The sequence below is a fragment of the Mobula hypostoma genome, chromosome 1, assembly GCF_963921235.1.
Source record: "Mobula hypostoma chromosome 1, sMobHyp1.1, whole genome shotgun sequence".
NCBI lineage: Eukaryota > Metazoa > Chordata > Chondrichthyes > Myliobatiformes > Myliobatidae > Mobula > Mobula hypostoma.
In genome coordinates, this window is record NC_086097.1 from 163,751,683 (window position 1) to 163,775,732 (window position 24,050).

At 42.8% G+C, this 24,050-nt stretch overlaps 1 protein-coding gene across 9 annotated transcripts in view; it reads left to right on the plus strand.

Moving 5' to 3' along the window:
- Positions 1-24,050, plus strand: part of LOC134351958 (receptor-type tyrosine-protein phosphatase mu-like) — a 1,067,206-nt gene that overhangs the window by 449,929 nt on the left and 593,227 nt on the right. For all 9 annotated transcript variants that reach the window (XM_063058925.1, XM_063058929.1, XM_063058945.1 and 6 more), the window contains exon 6: positions 8,133-8,307. In XM_063058925.1, the coding sequence (XP_062914995.1) occupies positions 8,133-8,307 (175 nt within the window). The remainder of the gene's footprint in view (positions 1-8,132; positions 8,308-24,050) is intronic.

Sequence of the window (24,050 nt, forward strand, 5' to 3'; positions counted from 1 at the left end):
TATGTCAAAAGGGCAATGTTGTGATAGTCATGGGGGATGGATTTCAATATGCAAGTAGATTGGGAAAATTATGTTGGTACTGGTTTTGGATCCCAAAAGAGAGAATTTGTAGAACGCCTATGAGATGGCTTTTTAAAGCAGCTTGTGTTTGAGTGTACAAGGGGATCAACTGTCCTGGATTGGGTGTTGTGTAATGAACTGGATCTGATTAGGGATCTTAAGGTAGAAGAACCATTAGGAGGCAGTGATCATAATATGAAATAATTCACCCTGCAATTTGAGGGGGAGAAGCTAAAATCAAATATATCAGTATTACAGTGGAGTAGAGGGAATTACAGAGGCAAGAGGGAGGAACTGGGCGAAGCTGACAGGGAGAGGACGTTAGCAGGAATGACCACAGAGCAGCAATGGCTAGAGTCTCTGGGAGCAATTTGGAAGATGCAGGATAGATAGCTCCTAAAGAAGAAGTAGTATTCTAAAGGTATAATACTTAAGAATGACTGACAAGGGAAGTCAAATTCAAAAGAGATGACTTATAATAGAACAAAAATTACTGTAAAGTTAGAAGATTAGGAAGCTTTAAAAGAAAAAACAACAAAAGACAACTAAAAAGCCATAAGGAGGGAAAATATTTAAACTTAATTTAAACTAGCTAATAATATCAAAGAGGATAACAAAAGTTGTTATCAGATTTATGAAGAGTAAAAGGCAAGTGAGAAGGTTACTGGAGAAATTCAGACATGGCAAAGCATTGGAACCCCTAGGTTGTGAAGGAGTATGCTGAGTAGCTGTGTGGAGTTCTCCAGCACATTTTCAATCTGAGTCTCAACCTCGAAAGGGTCCTGACTGTGTGGAAAAATATCATGTGTGATTGCAGTCCCCAAGAATGGCCAACCAAAAGTCTTGAATGACTACCGTCCAGAGGCCCTGACCTCACACATCATGAAAACCCTAGAGAGGCTGGTCCTGGCTCACCTCCGACTCCTGGTCAGATCAACCCTCAACCCCCTGCTGTTTGACTACCAGGAGCACCTTGGGCTTGACGATACTGTCATCTACCTGCTGAACAGAGCCTACTCCCATTGGGATAAGCAGGGCAGCACTGTGAGGATCATGTTTTTTGATTTCTCAAGTACCTTCAATACCATACAGTCCTCGTTGCTGGGAGAAAAGCTCCATTCAATGCAGATTGGCTCTTCCATTATATCCTGGATAATGGACTACCTGACTGGCAGACCACAGTTTGTGCAGCTTCAGAGTTCTGTGTCTTACATGGATATAAGCCGCACTGGAGCCCCACAGGGGGACGGTATTGGCTCCCTTCCTGTTAACCCTGTATACCTCAGACTTTAGATATAACACTGAGTCATGTCATCTGAAGAAATTCTTTGATGACTCAGCAATAGTTGGGTGTATAAAGGGAGAAAGGAAGGGTGAATACAGGGCCCTGTTGGAGGACTTTGTCAAATGGTACGAATAGTCATACTTTATTGATCCCAGGGGAAATTGGTTTTCGTTACAATTGCACCATAAATAATAAATAGTAATAGAACCTTAAATAGTTAAATACTAATAAGTAAATTGTGTCAGTAAATTATGAAGTAAGTCCAGGACCAGCCTATTGGCTCAGGGTGTCTGACCCTCCAAAGGAGGAGTTGTAAAGTTTGATGGCCACAGGCAGGAATGACTTCCTATGACGCTCTGTGTTGCATCTCGGTGGAATGAGTATCTGGCTGAATGTACTCCTGTGCCCACCCAGTACATTATGTAGTGGATGGGAGACACTGACCAAGATGGCATGCAACTTAGACAGCATCCTTTTTTCAGACACAACCGTGAGAGAGTCCAGTTCCATCTCCACAACATCATTGGCCTTACAGATGAGTTTGTTGATTCTGTTGGCGTCTGCTACCCTCAGCCTGCTGCCCAAGCACACAACAGCAAACATGATGGCTCTGGCCACCACAGACTTGTAGAACCTCCTCAGCATCGTCTGGCAGATGTTAAAGGACCTCAGTTTCCTCAGGAAATAGAGACGGCTCTGACCCTTCTTGTAGACAGCCTCCGTGTTCTTTGACCAGTCCAGTTTATTGTCATTTCGTATCCCCAGGAATTTGTAATCCTCCACCATGTCCACACTGACCCCCTGGATTGAAACAGGGGTCACCAGTACCTTAGCTCTCCTCAGGTCTACCACAAGCTCCTTAGTCTTTTTCACATTAAGCTGCAGATAATTCTGCTCACACCATGTGACAAAGTTTCCTGCCGTAGCCCTGTACTCAGCCTCATCTCCCTTGCTGATGCATCCAACTATGGCAGAGTCATCTGAAAACTTCTGAAGATGACAAGACTCCGTGCAGTAGTTGTGAATCATCTGCAGCTCAACATCAGTAAAACAAAGGAGATGGCGATGGACTTTTGAAAGACTAAGCCTACACTGCTCACTGTCATTATTGATGGTGAGGACATGGATCTGGTGAGGACCTAAAGGTACCTGGAGATGCATCTGGATGGCAGACTTGAGTGGAGCACCAACGCAGAGGCTGTGTACAAGAAGATCAAAAGTTGCCTCTGCTTCCTGAGGAGACTGAGGACCTCTGGAGTATGCAGGTCTCTCCTTCATATGTTCTACTAGTCTGTTGTCACCAGTGCAATCTTCAGTGTGCTGGGGCAATGACATCACATGGGTGATGCCAGCAGCTCAATAAACTAATTAGAAAGACTGGCTCTGTTATAAAATTCAAACTGGACACACTGGAGTCTGTGGTAGAACATAGGACCCTATGGAAAATCATGGCAATTCTGGACAATGTTTCTCACCCTCTGCATGCCACCTTGGCTGAGCAGAGGAGCACTTTTCGTAATTGACTAAGATAACTGTGCTGCTCCAAAGGGCGCTGTATGAGGTCATTCTTACCCTCAGCCATTAGGCTCTATAATGAATCAACCTATAGCCGGGGAAGTGATGACCTCTTCCTATTAGACTGATTGAGGTAGCTTATTTTTTTTATTCTTTCTTACTTCTCTTCTAATATTTGTATATCCGTGCACTTGTAATGCTACTGTGACCCTGTAATTATCTTTATGATCAATAAAGTATCTATCCATCTGTATCAAACCACTGGAAAATGAAGTTGGAGAGGTAGTAATGCGGGACAAGGAAAAGGCAGACAGCCTAAATAAATATTTTGCATCAGTCTTCACTGTGGAAGATGTTAGCAGTATGCCAGAAGTTTGAGAGTGTCAGGGGGCAAAAGTGAGTGCAGCTGCTATACTAGGGAGAAGGTTCTTGGGAAGCTGAAAGATCTGAAAATAAGCCACCTGGAATAGATGGACTACACACCAGGGTTCTGAAGGAAATAGCTGAAAAGATTGTGGAGGCATTCGTAATGATCTTTCAAGAAACACTAGAGCCTGGCATGGTTCTGGAGGACTAGGAATTGCAACTAGCAAGAATCGCTGGAGGCAGAAAGAAGGAAATTGTAGGCCAGTTAGCCTGACCTCAGTAGTTAGAACATATTGGAGTTGGTTGTTAAAGATGAGGCTTTGGGGTACTTGGAAGCAGATGAAAAAATGGGCCAAAGTGAGCATTGGAATTCTTTGAGGAAATAACAAGAAGGATAGACAAAGGAGAATCAGTAGATGTTGTGTATTGGAATTTTTAAAAAGCATTTGACATAGTGCTGCACATGAGGCAGCTTAGCAAGGTAAGAGGCCATCGTTTTGCACAAGAGATGCTAACATGGAAAGAACATTGGTTGATTGACAGGAAGCAAAGAATGGGAATAAAGGGAGCCATTTGCAATTGACTGCCAGTGGCTAGTGGTACTCCGCAGGAGTCGATGTTTTTATGTTGTATGTCATTGACTTGGATGATGGAATTGATGGCTTTGTGGCCAAGTTTGCAGACAATACGAAACTAGGTGGAGGGGCAGGTAGTTTTGAGGAAACAAGGAGGCTGCAGAATGACTCAGACAGATTAGGAGAATGGGCAATGGACTGGCAGATGGAATAGAGTCAGAAAGTGCACTTTGGTAGAAGAAATAAAAGCATAGATGATTTTGTATAAGAGGATAAAATTCAAAAATCTGAGGTGCAAAGAGACTTGGGAGTCCTCGTGAAGGATTCCCTGAAGGTTAACTTGCAGGTTGAGTCAGTGGTGAGGAAGGCAAATGTAATGCTAGCATTTATTTCAAGAGGACTAGAATATAAAAGCAAGGGTGTAATACTGAAGCTTTATAAGGAACTGGTGAGGTCTTATTTGGAGTACAGTATTGTGAGCAGTTTTGGGCCTCTTATCTAACAAAGGATGTGTTAACATTGGAGAGGGCTCAAAGCAGTCTAATGAAAATGATTCTGGGATTAAAAGGCTTATCATATGAGAAACATTTGCTAGTTCTGGGCCTGAAGTCACTGAAATTTAGAAGACGGTGGGGGGGGGGTCTTATTGAAAACAATCGAATGTTAAAAGGCTTATATAGAGTGGATGTAGAGAGGATCTTCCTTTTCGCAGTGGGAAGCTCGGGTGAACATGGGTGTTGGGGAAATGGAGGAGGTGCAGGTGCGGGCAGCATCAATAGTGGAGGAAGGGAAACCACGTTCTCTGAAGAGGGAGGACCTGTCTGATGTCCAGGAAAGGAAACCCATATCCAGGAAACAGGTTGCAGCAGAGATGAAAGAACTGAAGAAAGAGAATAACATTTTTATAGGAGACAGGGTGGGAAGGGGTATAGTCATGATAACTGTGGGATTCAGTATGCTTATAAAAGATGTCAGTCGACAGCTTGTCTCTTGAGATTGAGACAGAGAAATTGAGAAAAGGGTGGGAGGAGACAGAAATGGGCCAAGTGAATTTATGGACAGGATGGAAGTTGGAGGCAAAGTTGATGAAATTGATGAGCTCAGCATGGGTGCATGAAGCAGCATCAATGCAGTTGTCACTGTAGCAGAGGAAGAGTTGGGGAGCATTACTGAGGAAGGCTTGGGACATTGACTGTTCTACATACCCAGTGAATAGGCATGCATCCCTGGGGTCTATCCTGGTGCCAATGGCTACCCCTTGAGTCTGAAAAAAGTGGGAGGAGCCGAAGGAAAAATTGTTGAGAGGTGAGGACCAGTTCTGCCTGTTGGTGATGGATGTGTTGGAAAGAAACTGGTTGGTTCCTTTATTGAGAAAGAACCAGAGAGCTTCAAGCCCTTCTTATTGGGGATAAAATTGTATAGAGACATGATGAAAAGGAGGCAGTCAAGGCGAGGGAAATGCAAGTTAGTGAGGAGATGGAGACCATGAGGGGTGTTACGGATGTAAGTGGGAAGGGACTGAACCAAGAGCGATAGAATGGAGTAGAGATAAGAGGACACAAGTTCAGTGGGGCACGAGCAGGCAGAGAGAATAGGCCTATCTGGACAGGCAGGTTTGTGGATCTTGGATAGGAGATAAAAGTGAACAGTGTGAGGTAAGGGAACTATGGGTTTGGTTGCAGTAGATGGGAGTTCTCCAGTGTTGATAAGGTCACTGGTGTCAGAGATGGTTTTCTGATGGTCTGGAGTGGAGTCCCCTTCAAGGGGTAGGTCTGAGGAGGTGTCTGAGAGTTGCTGCCTGGCCTCCACAAGGTAGAGATCAGTGTGCCACACTACAACAGCACCCCACTTTGCGGGTTTGATGGTCAGGTTGGGGATTGATGCAGAGAGAGTGGAGGGCAGGCAATTTCTTGCGACAGGTGGTTAGTTTCTGCCTAGAGGGTTCTGAAGGCTAATACATTAGATATATTTGGAGTGGAGCAAGATAATGGGGTGGGGGGTGCATGGAGGCTCTGTGAATCTGCCATGAAACAGGAGTTGAAGCCTTGGCTAGATCAGCCATGATCATAGTGAATGGCTAGACAGGTGTGAGGGGCTGAGTGGTCTACTGCTGCTCCTATTTTCTAGCATTTTTGGAAGAGAGGGACAGTAGACTTCCTTCACTCAAAAACGAAATGAGTTTTTACAAGAGTCTGGTGGCTTCCAGATTACCATTATTCCTCCGTCTCTGCCGCATCTGCTCTCAGGATGAGGCTTTTCATTCCAGGACGAGGGAGATGTCCTCCTTTTTTAAAGAAAGGGCTTCCCTTCCTCCACCACCGACTCTGCTCTCATACACATCTCCCCCATTTCAAGCACATCTGCTCTCACTCCATCCTCCCGCCACCCCACTAGGAATAGGGTTCCCCTTGTCCTCACCTACCACCCCACCAGCCTCCAAGTCCAACATATTATTCTCCGTAACTTCCGCCACCTCCAACGGGATCCCACCACTAAGCACATCTTTCTCTCCCCCCCTCCCCCCGCTTTCCGCAGGGATCGCTCCCTACGCGACTCCCTTGTCCATTCGTCCCCCCCAACCCTCCCCACCGATCTCCCTCCTGGCACTTATCCTTGTAAGTGGAACAAATGCTACACATGCCCTTACACTTCCTCCCTTACCACCATTCAGGGCCCCAAACAGTCCTTCCAGGTGAGGCGACACTTCACCTGTGAGTCGGCTGGGGTGATATACTGAGTCTGGTGCTCCCGATGTGGCCTTCTATATATTGGTGAGACCCGACGCAGATCGTTTCGCTAAACACCTACGCTCTGTCCGCCAGAGAAAGCAAGATCTCCCAGTGGCCACACATTTTAATTCCACGTGCCAGTCCCATTCCCATTCTGATATGTCTATCCACGGCCTCCTCTACTGTAAAGAGGAAGCCACACTCAGGCTGGAGGAACAACACCTTGTATTCTGTCAGGGTAGCATCCAACCTGATGGCATGAACATTGATTTCTCAAACTTCCACTAATGCCCCCCCCCCCCGTACCCCATCCCTTATTTATTTATATACACGTTCTTTTTCTCTCTCTCTTTTTTCTTCCTCTGTCCCTCTCACTTTACCCATTGCCCATCCTCTGGGTTTTCCCCCCCTCCCCCTTTTCTTTCTCCCTAGGCCTCCTGTCCCATGATCCTCTCATATCCCTTTTGCCAATCAACTATCCAGCTCTTGGCTCCATCCCTCCCCCTCCTGTCTTCTCCTATCATTTTGGATCTCCCCCTCCCCCTCCCACTTTCAAATCTCTTACTAGCTGTTCCTTCAGTTAGTCCTGATGAAGGGTCTCGGCCCGAAACGTCGACTGTACCTCTTCCTAGAGATGCTGCCTGGCCTGCTGTGTTCACCAGCAACTTTGATGTGTGTGGCTTGAATTTCCAGCATCTGCAGATTTCCTCGTGTTTACCATTATTCCCAGTAACTTTTTATTGTGCATTTATTTAGTTAATGGTGTTTACGTTTCTCAGGTGTCATGCTGGGCTTTGAACAGAAATTTAGTCTGGATTCAGATTACAACTGCTGCTCCCCAAATGATCTCTGCTGAGCCAAGACCAGAGCACAATTGGTCATTTCACCGCATCACTGCACCTTAATGGCATTTGCACTCACTGTACTTAAAGGCAGGAATGAGAACTGTGATAAATTTTGAAGGCTGCATTTACACTTACAATACAATGGTCACAGACTGATACCAGATGGAAACAGGCCCTTTGGCTCACCACATCTGTGCCAGCCGTTAAGTACCACTTTACATTAATCCTACCTTATGCCATTTTTTAAAATTCTTACAACACTCCCCTTGGATTTTGCCATCTATTCACACACTAGGAGCAATTTAGAATGATCAGTTGATCTACTAACCACACACCTTTGGGATTTGGGAGAAATCCAGAGTACACAGAGAAGCCCAGTGAGAACATGCAAACTCCAGCAACCTGAGTTGAGAATTGAACTCAGTTTACTGGAGCTATGAGGAGGCAGCTCGACCATCCACTGTGCAATTCCTGCTTCCCTCTGAAAGTGCGCTCACTCACTGGCAGTAATTTTAACATGAGGTTTGGAGTAAAGTACTTGCAGTGTTGAGTTATAATTGCTAACGTAACTCTCAATCATGGTAAGGATGATACAATTTGCCCCACTCTATCAATTACTTGATGGCAAACTTGGTTGAAGTTGACTATCACTGATCTCAGAAGTTAGCAATTTCTCCTTAGCCTTGAGTATCATTGGTGTATGGCTCTCTCTGGACTAAGCGTTTAATGTGTTACTTTTTACTGTTGTCCTCTTCAGCGGCACAATGGACATGACACACCTGTGAAGGAGACCAAAGTGTTGAACCACCGTCGATTCGTAGCTACCTTCATGGTGGCTAACACCATTAAGAGTGACAGTGACCGCTATCGTTGTGTGATTGAATCAGACAGAGGCTCCGGGGTGTCCAACTATGCAGAGTTAATTGTGAAAGGTTAGTTTACATTTATGTTCCTTTCCTCCTCTGCTGTATTGTCCATAAGGAAAATTGTTACGCTGGATGGAAGAGTTTAATATCGCTGATGAAGCAGTGAAATCATTTTCCACAGAGATTGCTAAGAAAATAATCAGAGCGTTGCCATTGCTTGAACAGAGTTTTTGTCAAAACACGGCTATCTTCAGTGTTGTCCTTGAAATCATGAATGTGATGAAAGGGCAAAGGATATTAAATATCCTTCCATTTGAACCCAGTAAATGTGGTAAGTTTTGGGAAAGATCTGAAGTGTGAAGGAGGATGTAAATCAGCACCAACATGAAGTCGGAAAACTAAAGAAATAAAGCTTGGAGATATTCAGCAGGTTATCCAGCATCTAGGGAAAAGGAAACAGACTTAACGATTAGAAACATTCACTGTTTCTGCCTCCACAGATGCTGCCTGACTTGTTGGCTGTCTTCATTGTCTGCTATAATCCCAATATAAAAAGTAGTGGTTGTCACTCATCATTGCATAGTACTATAGAAATATATCTCAAAGGAGTCCATCTGATCCCGGTCTGTCAAGCTTCAAGCCATTTCTCAGTTCTTTATTTATTATCACTGTCATATGTCAAGGAATTTGTTGCTTATGGAGAAAGTACAGTACAGCATGTAAAATGTTATTGCAAGTTACAATGAATAAAAAAGAACAATAGTGAGGTAGTGTTCATGGGTTCATAGATCATTTAGAAATCTGGTGTTGGAGGGGACGAAGCTGTTCCTAAAACATTGAGCGTGCGTCTCAAGGTCCTGCACCTTTCCCTTGCAACCTGGATGGTGATGGTCCTTAATGATGGATGCAACCTTCCTGAGGCATTGCTTTGTGAAGGTGTCCTCAATGGTGGTTATGTTTGTATGATGAGCAGTACTACTTCCACCAGCCTTTCAGCTAGTGTATTCCTGACTCCAACCCACCCTGAGTGCAAACATTCCAAATTGCCAATTTACTGCTACTAGCATCCCAAAATATTTCCCAGTATCTTCCCTTGGTTATTGACATTTTTGCTCATGGTATATAGCTATCCTGTGCGTATTTTTTCCTATCAGCCATTATTGTATGCATCATAATTGCTTTCAGTGATCCCTGTAGATCTCTTCCAAAAGAAAAACAAACACCTGTTTTTATTTTATGTTGCACATTTTCAGAAACTGAGTTATAGTTTACCACAATTTTCTTCTGTAGTGATAGCCCAGGAACTATACTTAGACGTGGATTAGTTGTTTTGTATATCAATAAAGATTGTGCAAACAGCCAGAGAACTGTAATTGCGCATTGCCAGCTTTCAATGTTATTTCTTTCACACAATCAGCAAGAACCACAACAGAATAGAACATCCCAAAATGCTACACACCGATGCATCAGTAGAATCGGAATCAGAATCAGGTTTATTATCACTGGCATGTGTTGTGAAATTTGTTAACTTAGCAGCAGCAGTTCAATGCAATATGTAATATAGAAAAGAGAAAAACAATTAATAAACATATAAGTAAATCAATTACAATATACGTATATTAAATTAATTAAAAATCATGCAAAAACAAACGTGAGGTGGTGTTCACTAGTTCACTGTCCATTTAGGAATCGGATGGCAGAAGCTGTTCCTGAGTCACTGAGTGTGTGGCTTAAGGCTTCTGTATCTCCTGCCTGATGGTAACAGTGAGAAAAGGGCATGCCCTGGGTGCTGGGGGTCCTTAATAACGGACGCTGCCTTTCTGAGACACCGCTCCTCGAAGATGTCCCGGGTACTTTGTAGGCTAGTGCCCAAGATGGAGCCGAGTAAATTTACAACCCTCTGCAGCTTCTTTCGGTCCTGTGCAATAGCTCCCCTTCCCCCCCATACCAGTCAGTAATGCGGCCTGTTAGAATGCTCTCCACAGTACATCTATAGAAGTTTTTGAGTGTTTTTGTTGACATATTAAATCCTAATGAGGTATAGTCGCTGTCTTGCTAACGCTTTACATCATGCCTCCCAATCTAATTTGGAAGCCACAAGCTATCAGAACTGCTACCTCATAAACATGAGACCTGTGCTCAACCCTTTCTGTGGGTGCTGTCACAGTTCAAAGTAAATGATTATTTAAGTACATATATGTCACCATATACAACCCTGAGATTCTTTTGTTTTGCGGGATACTCAGTATATCCAAGAATTGTAAAAGAATCAATGAAAGACTACACCCAACAGTACGGAAAAACAACCAACATGTGAAAGACGACAGACTGTACAAATACTAAAGAAAAAAACAAATAGTAATAATAAATAATTAATCAATAAATATCAAGAACATGAGATGAAAAGTCCTTGAAAGTGAGTCCATATGTTGTGAGAATAACTAAATGATGGGGCAAATGAAGTTCAGTGAATTTATCCCCTCTGGTTCAAAAGCCTGATGGTTAAAGGGTAATAACTGTTACTTAACCTGGTGCTGTGAGTCCTGAGGCTCCTGTACCTTCTTCCTGATGGCAGCAGCAAGAAGACAGCATGGCCTGGAAGGTGGGAGTCTCTGATGATGGATGCTGCTTTCCTATGAGAGTGCTCCGAGTAGATATGCTCGATAGTGGGAATGGCTTTACCTGTGATGGACTCATCTGTTTCCATTACTTTTTATAGGACTTTCCATTCAAAGGCTTTGCTGCTTCCATACCAGGCTTTGATGCAACCTGTCAATATTCTCTCCACTGCACATCTAAAACATCTATAAAAGTTTTTCAAAGTTTTAGAAGTCATGCCAAATCTTTGCAGACTTCTGAGAAAATAGAGGCACTGCCATGCTTTCTTCATAATTGCACTTACATGCTGAGCGCAGGAAAGGTCCTCTGGAATGATAACATCAAGGAATGGCTCACGAATGACTGGTTTCCTCCTCCTGAAGTCAATAATCAGCTCCGTGGTCTTTCTGACAATGAGTTGTTGTGATACCACTCAGCCAGATTTTCAATCTCCCTCCTATATGCTGATTCACCACCATTTTTTGATTGTGTCAACAACAGTGGTGTCATCAGCAAACTTACATATGGCATTGGAGCTGCGCTTAGTCACACGGTTATAAATGTGAAGCAAATAGAGCAGGAGCCTTGTCATACACCAGGCTGATGGAGATTGTGAGGAGATGTTATTGCCAATCCAAGCTGAGTGGGGTACGTAAGTGAGGAAATCAAGGATCTGATTGCACAAGGACAGATTGAGGCCAAACTCTTAAAGCTTATTGATTAGTTTTGAAGGAATGGTAAAGTGTGCAAGTTTCCCTCTGACCATGTGGTTTTCTTCTGGTGTTCTGACTTCCTCCCATAACTCAACCAAATGTGGGTTGATATTGGTCATGGTAAGTGCCCTGAGTGTGTAGTGAGTGGTAGAATTTGGTAGTTGATGGGAATGTTGGGAGAATAAAAGATGATAAAAATATGGGATTACTGAAAATGGAAGTTTAGTGTTCAATGACCACTTGATGAGTTGAAAGGCCTTTTCCGATCCTGTTGAATAATAATGTGGTCAAAGTGGTAGTTTACTTTTATAAAATCTTTTGTAGAAGAGGACATCAAAGGAACAGAATGTTTTAGAATGGAAATTTTACAGCATTCGAGGTATGACCATCTGTGAGAAAGTGATGGAATGTTTGACAGTCTGTAAGATGGAAGACAATAGTATAGTGTGCCATGGCAGAAATATATTGTCAAGAAACCTTTGTTAGAAACAATTGGTGTTGTTTGTTTTGACAGCACTTTGTTTCTGGTGGTTATTGCTCTCTTGAATGTCAGAAATAATTTGGTTATTTGACTAAGAATTTGGGACATGCTGTAGGAGTGGCATCAAAATGAATGGTAGAATCAAGTATTATTGTACATTGGATCATTGGGAATTTATTTCAACTAAATTGAGGATGCCCACCCTTGGTGCTGATCAGCATACATCACAAAATGGATTTGAGATAGCTTTTAAACATAGCCGCTGCTAGACCTCGTGGTGCTTTATAAACACGGTACACCGGCATTGTACTTGATTGCTTTCATTCTTCTGCATCTCATTTAGCTGGGGTGGGGGGAGCAGGGAGGCGGGTGGCCTGCAGAAGTCACTTAACCTCTGCTTCATCTTGGCCTTCACATTTCTGGATGGAAGAAGCATGTTTTATATCCAAAGTGTGTATCAATGGAGGTTTGTGATGGAAAATGTATAGAGCTGCACCATGACGAAACCCATTTGCACAGACTAAGCTCCTCCCTCGGTTGGCTTTTTATTGTGGGGATGGTTAAGAGGAAGTTGGTGGTAGAGAGAAGGGAGGGGAGAGGAGATTGGTGGTGGAAAGGAACATGACACTCCACTTCTATGTAGAGCAATATTCCTCTTCTGTAATGCTACAGTGCAGCTTGTGGAGCTACTGCCTCAAAGCTCCAGAGACCCAGGATCAATCCTAACCCAGGTCTGTGTGGAGTTTGAAACTTCTTCCAAAAGCTGCCACGGTTGTCTCCCACTTAAAATCTATAAGATACAGCAGCAGAATTTGGCACTTCAAGTGTGCTCCGCCATTTAAACATGGCTGATTTTTTCACCCCCATCTCCTGCACGGTTGTCTCCCATTTAAAGTCTATAAGATACAGCAGCAGAATTTGGCACTTCAAGTGTGCTCCGCCATTTAAACATGGCTGATTTTTTCACCCCCATCTCCTGCATTGTTCCCCTAACCTTTAAGCCCCTCACAATCTTGAACCTATAAATTTTTACCTTACATATTACCAATGACTTGGCTGCATGTTCCTTTTGTGGTAACAAATTCTACAGATTCAACACCCACTGGATGAAGAAATACCTCCTAATCTCAGTTTAAATGGGAAGTAATACACACAAAATGCTGGAGGAACTCAGCACGCCAGGCAGCATCTATGGAAAAGAGTAAACAGTCAATATTTCAGGCTGAGACTCTTCATTAGAACTGGAAAAAGAGAGATTAGAAGTCAGAGTAAGAAGTTGGGGAAGGAGAGGAAGTGTACAAGGTAGTAGGTGATAAGTGAAACCTAGAGAGGGGGAGGGGTGAAGTGAAGAGCTGGGAAGTTGACTGGTGAAACAGATAAAGGGCTGGAGAAGTGGGGACGTGACTTAAGAAGATTGAGGCCATGGAAGAAAGGGAAGGAGAGGGAGCACCAGAGGGAGTTGATGGGCAGGTAGGGGGATAAGGTGAGAAAGAGGGAAATGGGAATGGCGAATGTTGAAGGAGAAGGAAGGGGGCAATTGCCAGAAGTTCGAGAAATCGATGTTCATGCCATCAAGTTGGAGACTACCCAGATGAAGTATAAGGTGTTGCTCCTCCAACCTGAGTTGGCCATATCGCAACAGTAGAGGAGGCTGCTGGAGGAGCAACACCTTGTATTACGCCGCGATGAGGCCACACTCAGGTTGTACTTCTCACACTACCTTGTACTTCTTCCTCTCCTCCCCCCACCTTCTTACTCTGACTTCTAATCTCTTTTTCCCAGTACTGATGAAAGGTCTTGGCCCAAAACATTGACTGTTCACTCCTTTCCATAGATGCTGCCAGGCCTGCTGAGTTCCTCCAGCATTTTATGTGTATTACTTTGATTTCCAGCATCTGCAGATTCTCTCTTGTTTTTAAAGAGAAGTGCCTTTTATTCTGAGGCTATGCCTGTTCTTATAATGGAAACATTTTCTTCACATCCACTTTATCCACGCCCTTCAATATCTGAGAGGTTGCAAAAAGATCCTCTCCTCACACTTCTGAACTCCATTGTGTACAGGCCTAATGGCATCAAATGGTCCTCATTTGATAAGCCTTTCATTTCTGGGATCATTCTTGTGAATCTCCTCTGGACCCTCTCAAGGGCCCGTTTTCTCGGATGCAGAGCTCAAAATTGCTCACGATCTTTCAAATGTGGTCTGACCCATGCCTCATGAAGCCCAGTAGCACATGTTCCATTCCTCTCACAGTCAATGCTAACATTGCTTTTGCCTTCCTTACTGCAGTCACAGCCTGTAAGTTATGTGGGTTGGCAAGTTAACTGGTCTCTGTAAACTGACCCTAGTGTGTAAGTGACTGGTGGAATCTGGTGGGAGTTGATGAAAATATGGCGAGAATAAAACGGGGCAAACATAGAATAAAAGTAAGTGGGTATTTCACAGTCACTGCGTACTCAGAGACCAAAGGGCCTGACTAGGAGATGGAAGATTGTAATGGTAATGGGAGAAGCCTTGGTCTTTCAGTGAAGCAAGAAGTGTGCAACAAACAAGACAGGTATAATGCTAACCTTCAGCTCACAGCACTGGAGACTATTGCTATTAACAGGGGCCAGTAATATAATTGACATGATTGTAAACAGGCTGGTGCATGTGTTCCATAATGGTGACCTGCCAGTATGTGGGGTGTCTATAACTCATTCAGATACTTAGAATACTACATGTATTTAAACAATGTTGAGAGAGCTCATTTATATATATTGATGAGAGACAAAATGTGTATCCCATATTAAGTCAGTCTGATTGGGAGCTGTTGGAATGGATTGAAAACTTGGAATTTTTGCACGAAGTTCTGACTAGTATATCTCCAGTCTCTCTGACTTAACCTGTTAAAACTCTCAATCTTGTCAAAGTCAAAATCGAGTTTACTTTCAGCAGCATCATAGGCACAGAGTAACATATAAGAAAAAATATAAAATAAATATAAATTATGCACAATTTTTACAAGAAGGAACGTATTTAGAACAAACAAAAGGAAGTCCTCAGACATATTCAACTTCAACTGCAGAAATGAAAGGTTGAATGACTGTAAATACACCAGCACAGATCTTTAGTACTCTGTCAGATATGCTGCATACACTAGATGCCTTTCATGGATTCATTCTCTTGAATGATGCCCAGGTGTTGGCTTCAGAGACTGAGATTACAGGGTCGTCTGGAGATGGGGATCTTGTGTGGGTGTGTCATAGTTCTTCTCATCAAAGCATACATAATCGGCTTATCTGCAAGTGATGGATTGTTACCATTTATATTCGAGTCATGGAATCATCAATTGTGGAAACAGGCTTGTCAGCCAGCTGAGTCCACACTATTTCTACACTAACCCTATCTGATTCTCCCCACATTCTCACTAACTCCTCAAATTCCACCATTCGCTACCACAATTGGGATAATTTACAGTGGCCAAATAATCCACCAATCTGTATGTCAGAATCCAAATTAGGGTTATTATCACTGCATTTGTCATGAAATTTGCTGTTTTGGGGAAGCAGTACAGTGCAAGAAATTATTGTAACAATAAAAGAGGAATGTGCCAAGGATGAATAATGAGTTGGTATTCATGGGTTCATGTGCCATTCAGAAATGGCAGAGGGGAAGAAGTTGTAACGTAAATGTTGACTGTGGGTCTTCTGACTCCTGTACCTCCTTCCTGATGGTAGTGATGAGAAGTGGGCATATCCCAGGTGGTGAGAGTCCTTAATGGTGGATGCCAGTTTCTTGAAATAGCCTCTTTTGAAGATGTTCTCAAACCCATAGTTTTACAGGATGTGTTGTTTGTGAAAGTATCTTGGGATATTTGGCTTTGCTAAAAGTGCTATATAAATGTGTGTTGCTTGGAATTGTTTTCAGTGTATTTGATTTCACAGAGTTAGTTACTATTCTAAAGGTGGTTTAGTGAGAACATAAAATCTATGCACCTTTGAATCACTTAATGGGCTAAGTGCAAAATGCAAATTAGCATTAATTTTACACAAGTCACATTTTCATTGAGATGATAGATTGTACTTCCTTTTTTATAACATTATGTGCACCTGGAAAGGATTTCTTTGTAATGTACCTTAAACATAAATTTCCGGGACAAGATGGCGCCAGCGAACGACGCAACCAAGGGCGACCAGGTGGTCCATGAAACTACTTTTTTCACTTCTTTTACATCTTCATTTTCTTTCAAATGTGGCTCTGTTATTGTTGGAGTCTCTGATCTGCTTTTTGGTGGTGTGTTTTCGAGCTGATTGAGCAATCTGGCGTTTGGCTGTCTCTGAGGAAGTTCGGTGAGACATCAAGCAAAGCATGTGGCCTCAAGGCTAGGAAGCCTGGACATGGGGTGTGAGCCTATGATCAACCCCCATTTCTCACTGATCTCACTAATGATCTCTCCCCCCCTCTCCCCCCCCCCCCACCCCACTCCCCTAGTGGAGTCTTGGGCAAAGTTTCATCAATGCAGTTTGTGGATTAGACTCTGTATTTCATGTTATGATGTGTTTCTGATTTTTGTTCCTACTTTGGGCAACTTTGATTGGTGTGGCCTGCAGATAACGAGCAACACAGCACTAGATTGAACTGAACCAAATATGCCTGCACTTTTTTGATTTTGTGTTTTATATTGATTCCGTTCATTTTTTCTGCCGTTTGTATGATTTGATTTTTTTGTGTGTTGGGGGATGGGGTGAACGGGTTCCATGGTCGCCTCTGTTTTGTGGCTGACTATGAGAAGGTGCATCCCAAGTTTGTATACTCCATACATACTTGGATAATAAATATACTTTAAATCTTTGAATTTATCTTCTGGTTTCTTTGTTCTGTTGGGGTGGAGTAGATCATGAATATTGATGTTTCCCCTTTGCTGGAATAAACAATGGTCCTGATTGCCACCCCGTGTCTACAGATGGAATGAATATGTCTGAGGATGCCAGATTGCAAATGAGTGTTATGCCAAGTTGCTTGCCATTTCTCTATCAATGTGTTCGTTAGAAGGCAGCCAATGAGTGCTAGAGGGCAGTGATCAGTGGGTAGAGGTTCCCTTACTGCATTTGGTGCATACAGTCTGGTCTTCACTGCAACCAGACACAGGCCGGGTGACTGTCTTGCAGAATACCTCAGTCAGACTGCAAGTTCCAGTCTCCTGACTCTTCAATTCTACGTTCCACTTTATTCTGTTCTCTTGGTTGTCAGCCTCCTCCAGTGTTCTGATGATGTCAACTGTCAGCATCTCATCTTCAGTACATTGCAGCCCTTGAGAATAAATATTGAAGTTAGCAATTTTAGTTGGCTATTTTTGTCCCTCTCCCTCCACACATGAATATTTGTCAACTTCAATTTGTTTCTTTTTCTCTCTTCTGTCTCCTATGATGAATTTCATAGTAATTGTCACTTTGACATCTTTGGTTGTTACCTGTCAAAGATATTCCCACTGTTGTATCCATTGCTAGAACAGTAAACATGCTTGCTTTCTTAATTTTTCATTTTTAATGAAGGCTCATCCACCTGAAATGATTGCTCTGTTTCTCACCCCATAGATGCTGTTTGACCAGCTGAGCATTTTCATTTTTGTTTGGATTACCAGCATGTGCAGCTTTTTGCTCTAATTGCAGCTTGCATGATGTGTTTACCTTCTCATTACAGGGAGGAGAATTTTGTTTTTCCTATACTTTGAGGATGTTCTCATCAAGTGAAAAGAAAACAAAGTAATTCAGAAAATAAAAATAGTGGGATAATCATCATAATGGGAGTGCTATATTACCCAATCAAAATGTTCAAAATTTTAAATGTGATATTATAAGGTGATTTAGAAAATAGAAGCTAACATGGATAATTAACTTCAAGGAGGACTTTATATTACCCGATCAAAGTGTGAAAAAATGCGAAGGATAATGAACTGCAAGGAGAGAAGCCATTAAGCTGGAAAGAGTGCAGAGGAAATTAATGAGGATATTGCCAGGACTCAAGGGGCTGAGTTATGGAGAGAGCTTGAGTAGGTTGGGACTTTTCAGATTGGAGTGTAGGAAAGTGAGGGATGATCTTAAGAGGAATATAAAATTATGAGGACATAGATAGTGATTCTACACAATCTGCTTTCAAGGGTTGAGGAATCAAGCACTAGAGGACATGAATTTAAGGTGGTAATACCCAGCAAGTGGTTAGTATATGCAATGAGCTGTCAGAGGAAGTGGTTGAAGCATGTGCATTAACAACATTTAAAAAGGTAGTTGGACAGGTATAGGGATAGGAAAGGTTTAGGAAGATATGGGTCAAATGGGAATAGGTTAGAGTGGAATATTGGTCAGCATAGACCAAAATTTATAATCAAAGGAGGTAATTTATGTGTCACCATATACTGCTCTGACATTCATTTTCTTGTGGGCATTCACAACAGAACAAAGAATAACAAGCAACCAGTGTTCAAAAGAAGTCAAACTGCCCCAAAGCAGTAAATAAATAAATAATGCTGGAACATGAGTTGTAGAGTCCTTGAACATGAGTCTATTGATTGTGTTCAGTCATCAGTTCAGTATTGTGAGTGAAGTTGTCCACGTTGGTTCAGGAGCCTGAAGGTTGACAGGTAATAACTGTTCCGAAACCTGGTGGTATGGAACCTAAGGCTCATGTTCCTCTTTCTGATGGTAGCAGTGAAAAGAGAGCATGGCCTGGATGGAGGGGTTCCTTGATAATAGATGCTGCTTTCTTGTAGCAGGAGGGCTTTTTTTTGTGATAACCTGTACTGTAAACACCAGTTTTTATACACTTTTTCATTCCTGGGTGCTGGTGTTTCCATCCTAGGCTGTGATACAGCAAGCCAGGATATTCTTCTCAGCCATTCTGCAGAAGTTTGTCTAAGTTTTTGATCCCATGCTGAACCTTTGCAAACTTCTAAGAAAGTAGAGATGCTGCTTTACCTTCTTTGAAATGACACTAATGTGCTACCTCCTACCCAAGATCCACAAACCTGCCTGTCCTGGCCGACCTATTGTCTCAGCTTGCTCCTGCCCCACCGAACTCATTTCTGCATACCTCGACACTGTTTTATCACCCCTTGTTCAATCCCTTCCGACCTATGTTCGTGACACATCTCACGCTCTTAAACTTTTCGATGATTTTAAGTTCCCTGGCCCCCACCGCTTTATTTTCACCATGGATGTCCAGTCCCTATATACTTCCATCCCCCATCAGGAAGGTCTCAAAGCTCTACGCTTCTTTTTGGATTCCAGACCTAATCAGTTCCCCTCTACCACCACTCTGCTCCGTCCAGCGGAATTAGTCCTTACTCTTAATAATTTCTCCTTTGGCTCCTCCCACTTCCTCCAAACTGAAGGTGTAGCTATGGGCACCCCTATGGGTCCTAGCTATGCCTGCCTTTTTGTTGAGTTTGTGGAACAATCTATGTTCCGTGCCTATTCTGGTATCTGTCCCCCACTTTTCCTTCGCTACATCGACGACTGCATTGGCGCTGCTTCCTGCACGCATGCAGAACTCGTTGACTTTATTAACTTTGCCTCCAACTTTCACCCTGCCCTCAAGTTTACCTGGTCCATTTCCGACACCTCCCTCCCCTTTCTAGATCTTTCTGTCTCTGTCTCTGGAGACAGCTTATCCACTGATGTCTACTATAAGCCTACTGACTCTCACAGCTATCTGGACTATTCCTCTTCTCACCCTGTCTCTTGCAAAAACGCCATCCCCTTCTCGCAATTCCTCCCTCTCCGCCGCATCTGCTCTCAGGATGAGGCTTTTCATTCTAGGATGAGGGAGATGTCTTCCTTTTTTAAAGAAAGGGGCTTCCCTTCCTCCACTATCAACTCTGCTCTTAAACACATCTCCCCCATTTCACGTACATCTGCTCTCACTCCATCCTCCCGCCACCCCACTAGGAATAGGGTTCCCCTGGTCCTCAGCTACCACCCCACCAGCCTCCGGGTCCAACATATTATTCTCCGTAACTTCCGCCACCTCCAACGGGATCCCACCACTAAGCACATCTTTCCCTCCCCCCCTCTCTCTGCATTCCGCAGGGATCGCTCCCTACACAACTCCCTTGTCCATTCGTCCCCCCCATCCCTCCCCACTGATCTCCCTCCTGGCACTTATCCGTGTAAGCGGAACAAGTGCTACACATGCCCTTACACTTCCTCCCTTACCACCATTCAGGGCCCCAAACAGTCTTTCCAGGTGAGGCAACACTTCACCTGTGAGTCGACTGGGGTGATATACTGCGTCCGGTGCTCCCGATGTGGCCTTTTATATATTAGCGAGACCCGACGCAGACTGGGAGACCGCTTTGCTGAACATCTACGCTCTGTCCGCCAGAGAAAGCAGGATCTTCCAGTGGCCACACATTTTAATTCCACATCCCATTCCCATTCTGACATGTCTATCCACAGCCTCCTCTACTGTAAAGATGAAGCCACACTCAGGTTGGAGGAACAACACCTTATATTCCGTCTGGGTAGCCTCCAACCTGATGGCATGAACATCGACTTCTCTAACTTCCGCTAAGGCCCCACCTCCCCCTCGTACCCCATCTGTTACTCATTTTTATGCACACATTCTTTCTCTCACTCTCCTTTTTCTCCCTCTGTCCCTCTGAATATACCTCTTGCCCATCCTCTGGGTCCCCCCCCTTGTCTTTCTTCCCGGACCTCCTGCCCCATGATCCTCTTGTATCCCCTTTTGCCTATCACCTGTCCAACTCTTGGCTCTATCCCTCCCCCTCCTGTCTTCTCCTATCATTTTGGATCTCCCCCTCCCCCTCCAACTTTCAAATCCCTTACTCACTCTTCCTTCAGTTAGTCCTGACGAAGGGTCTCGGCCTGAAACGTCGACTGCACCTCTTCCTACAGATGCTGCTTGGCCTGCTGCGTTCACCAGCAACTTTGATGTGTGTTGCTTCTAATGTGCTAGTCCTAAGATAGACCCTCTGACATGATAATGCCCAGGAATTTTAAGTTAGTATTCCACCTCCAATTCTCTAATGAGCACTCGCTTATGAACCCCTGATTTCTTCCTCCTGCAGTCAATAATTAGCTTTTTGGTTTTGCTGATGTTGAATTGAAAGGTTGTTGTTCTGGTACCATTCAACCAGATTTTCAATCTCCCTCCTATATGCTGAATCTCACCATGTTTAATTTGGCCACAGCGGTTTCAGCCCAAGACTCTTCATCAGGACTGTAAAGGAACGGGGAGGAAGCCAGAATATGAAGGTGGGGGAAAAGGGAAGGAATGCAAACTCGAAGGTGATAGGTGAAGCCAGGCAAAGGGGGAGGGAGCATGGAGGTGATAGGTAGAAAATGTGAATGGCTGAGCAAGAAGGAACCAGATAGGAGATGAGAGTCGGCCATAGGAGAAAGGGAAGGAGGAGGGGCATGATCCAGACTTTTAGCATCAAATGAGAGGGTAAAATGTAGAAAGTAGTCGTGCTTCAAGCAAAACTTGAAATTAGAAGGAATTTTAAACAAATATGTATGGAACAAAAAAAATGTAAAGTACTGGAAGATATCCAGAAGGTTTTCTGCTGAGAGAACAGGGCTAACAGGGCAACAGAGAACAAGAGAGAGCTTTGGGTCAATGACCTTTCACCCTGAAGACATGGAATAGATTTTCTGGCTGAATAAAATGTTACTGTTACATAATTTAACTCATTTTTAAAAATTAAATTTGAGGGATGTGATTAAGGAGTATTAGCAAAGTTAGAATAACTGGAAGCTGCCTGTGGCATCCTGACTCCATAGAATTAACAGACCTATGGGAAGGGTTGGAACATATAATGAAAGATAAATGTTATCATGGTGTTTTGAGTAATCAAAAAGTGGAGCTTGCATCCAGAGGGAAGAATATAGTCGACATGGGCATGTAGGTTTAAGGGGCTGTTTCTGTGCTAAGTGACTCCATGATGAGTGAAAGAGGGTGCAAGTTACCTTGAAAAAAGTAACAAGTTATATGGGATTACACTTTGAAATAAAATGCCAAGAGAGGAAAAGTTATGTTGGATATTTTTGGTAACTGCATCTGTGACTCTATTAATACAAAATAGAAGTAAAATAGAAAATGCTGGATGTACTCAGGAGGTCAGGCAGCATCCAGGCAAAGAGAAATTATGGTTAGGTTGAAGCTTCGACAGAAGGATCTTTGATCTGAAGCATTAACTAGATGCTGCCTGAACTGCTGAATATTTCCACCATTTTCTTTTAGAATTTCAGACTTCCAGAATTTGCATTTTTTTCTCATATTTTAATATGTTTGAAATTGTTTTTCTGTTTCCATTGAAGAAATAGACTTTTCCAATTCCTTGTTTAAACTGTTGTAATAGAGAAGTGCCTGGGAACATTGTGTGGTGGGTACTGATCTGAAGATAAGGAACAAGATGAATACCTCTCAAAATAAGATGATTTTCACTATCTTCCAGGTGTGGTACTTGCCAATTTTGTAGTCTGCCAAGTTACCGGGGAATCTTTCATTGCACTTCATTTAAGTTGATTATATACCTCATGGATGGTGTTGAAAGACTAAATGTGCAAAGATGTAGATCTGCAAGTTAACATGTTATGATGGAGGAACAACCTCTAAATAGAAAGAGGAATACGGTATATATTGTGTTCCACTGTCAGCCTCGGTGAACACTCGCAATTTATGTGAGGATAACAGTCATCATTATGTAAAAAAAGAAGTGGTACTTAGAGTTTATTCAATGCAGACAACAGTAGTATTCCATAAAGATCACTGATATTACACGTAATTTCTGTAAATGATTTGGATATTGGGGTAAATAAATTAGTATCTCAGTTTGTTGATGATGTCAAGCTAAGAGACTCAGCTAATACTGAGGAAGAATAGAATATAATTAGGAAGCCTATAGATAGCTAATAACGTGGGAAATTAAGTTCACCATTGAAAAAGGTGAGATAATAAGATAAATAGAAATGTCAGCTGAACTTCATAAAATAAAGAAAGATCAAATAGGAAAGAAGAGCAAACGGTCCAATGTGAATTTATGAACAAATTATTAATCGTAGCAGTGCTGAACAATTTAAAATGGTAACAAATTATAGGGGATTACTCCAAGGAATGAAGTGTCCAGAAAGGAAAAAATTATGTTGGACACTTTTCGTAACCTCATCAGGTTAAGTAATCTGCATGGTTCCCATTTCCGTGGCATAAATAAGAATGTAGAAATACTAAAGAAACCGTGGAAATAAATTTACAGGAATGGTACTGGTATTTTAATTATACAGTTTTGTATGAAAGTCTTAGGCACATATACTGTATATAGCTAAGATGCACAGTACTGTAGTAATTCTATGTATTCATCTGCACTGCTGCTGCTGCAAAAAAAATTCATGGCATATACAAGTGATGATAAACCTGATTCTGATATGGGTCTCTATTGTGGAAGGGGTCAGGGAGAGCGGAATCATGGTTGGGAAAATTGGAAGTGAGCGGGGAGGGAGTGTGAAGCACCAGAGAGACATTCTGTAAGATCAACAAACCAATTGTTTGGAATCAAATGTCAAACTCGCTCTGCACTCCATGTTGACAAATACAGTACTGCACAAAAGTCTTAGGCACATATACAGTACATAGCCTGTAAAATATACTAAAATTTGGCAGGAGGAAAGGATGTTGGGAATGGTGAGAGTGGGTTTAGGATAGGTGGCAGAGAAGGAATGCCAGGGATGGTGGATGGCACACCCAGCCCTGAGACACCAAGCAAAGTCATTTGATTCCAAACAATTGTGTAAAAGTCTCAGGCACTCTAGCTATAAACAGTATGTATGCCAAAGACTTTAGCACAGTACTGGAACTGTTTGGAGAATTAAGAGATTGGAATCCTTTCCTATAGAAAATAGGAGAAATGGCGGACTTTTGACACAGGCATATTACCATTATGAATGTGTTAGATGTTTCTTCACAGGAGAATCTTAAAAGCAGGGACAATAAACAATGGGAGCTACATATTGGGGTCAGTATG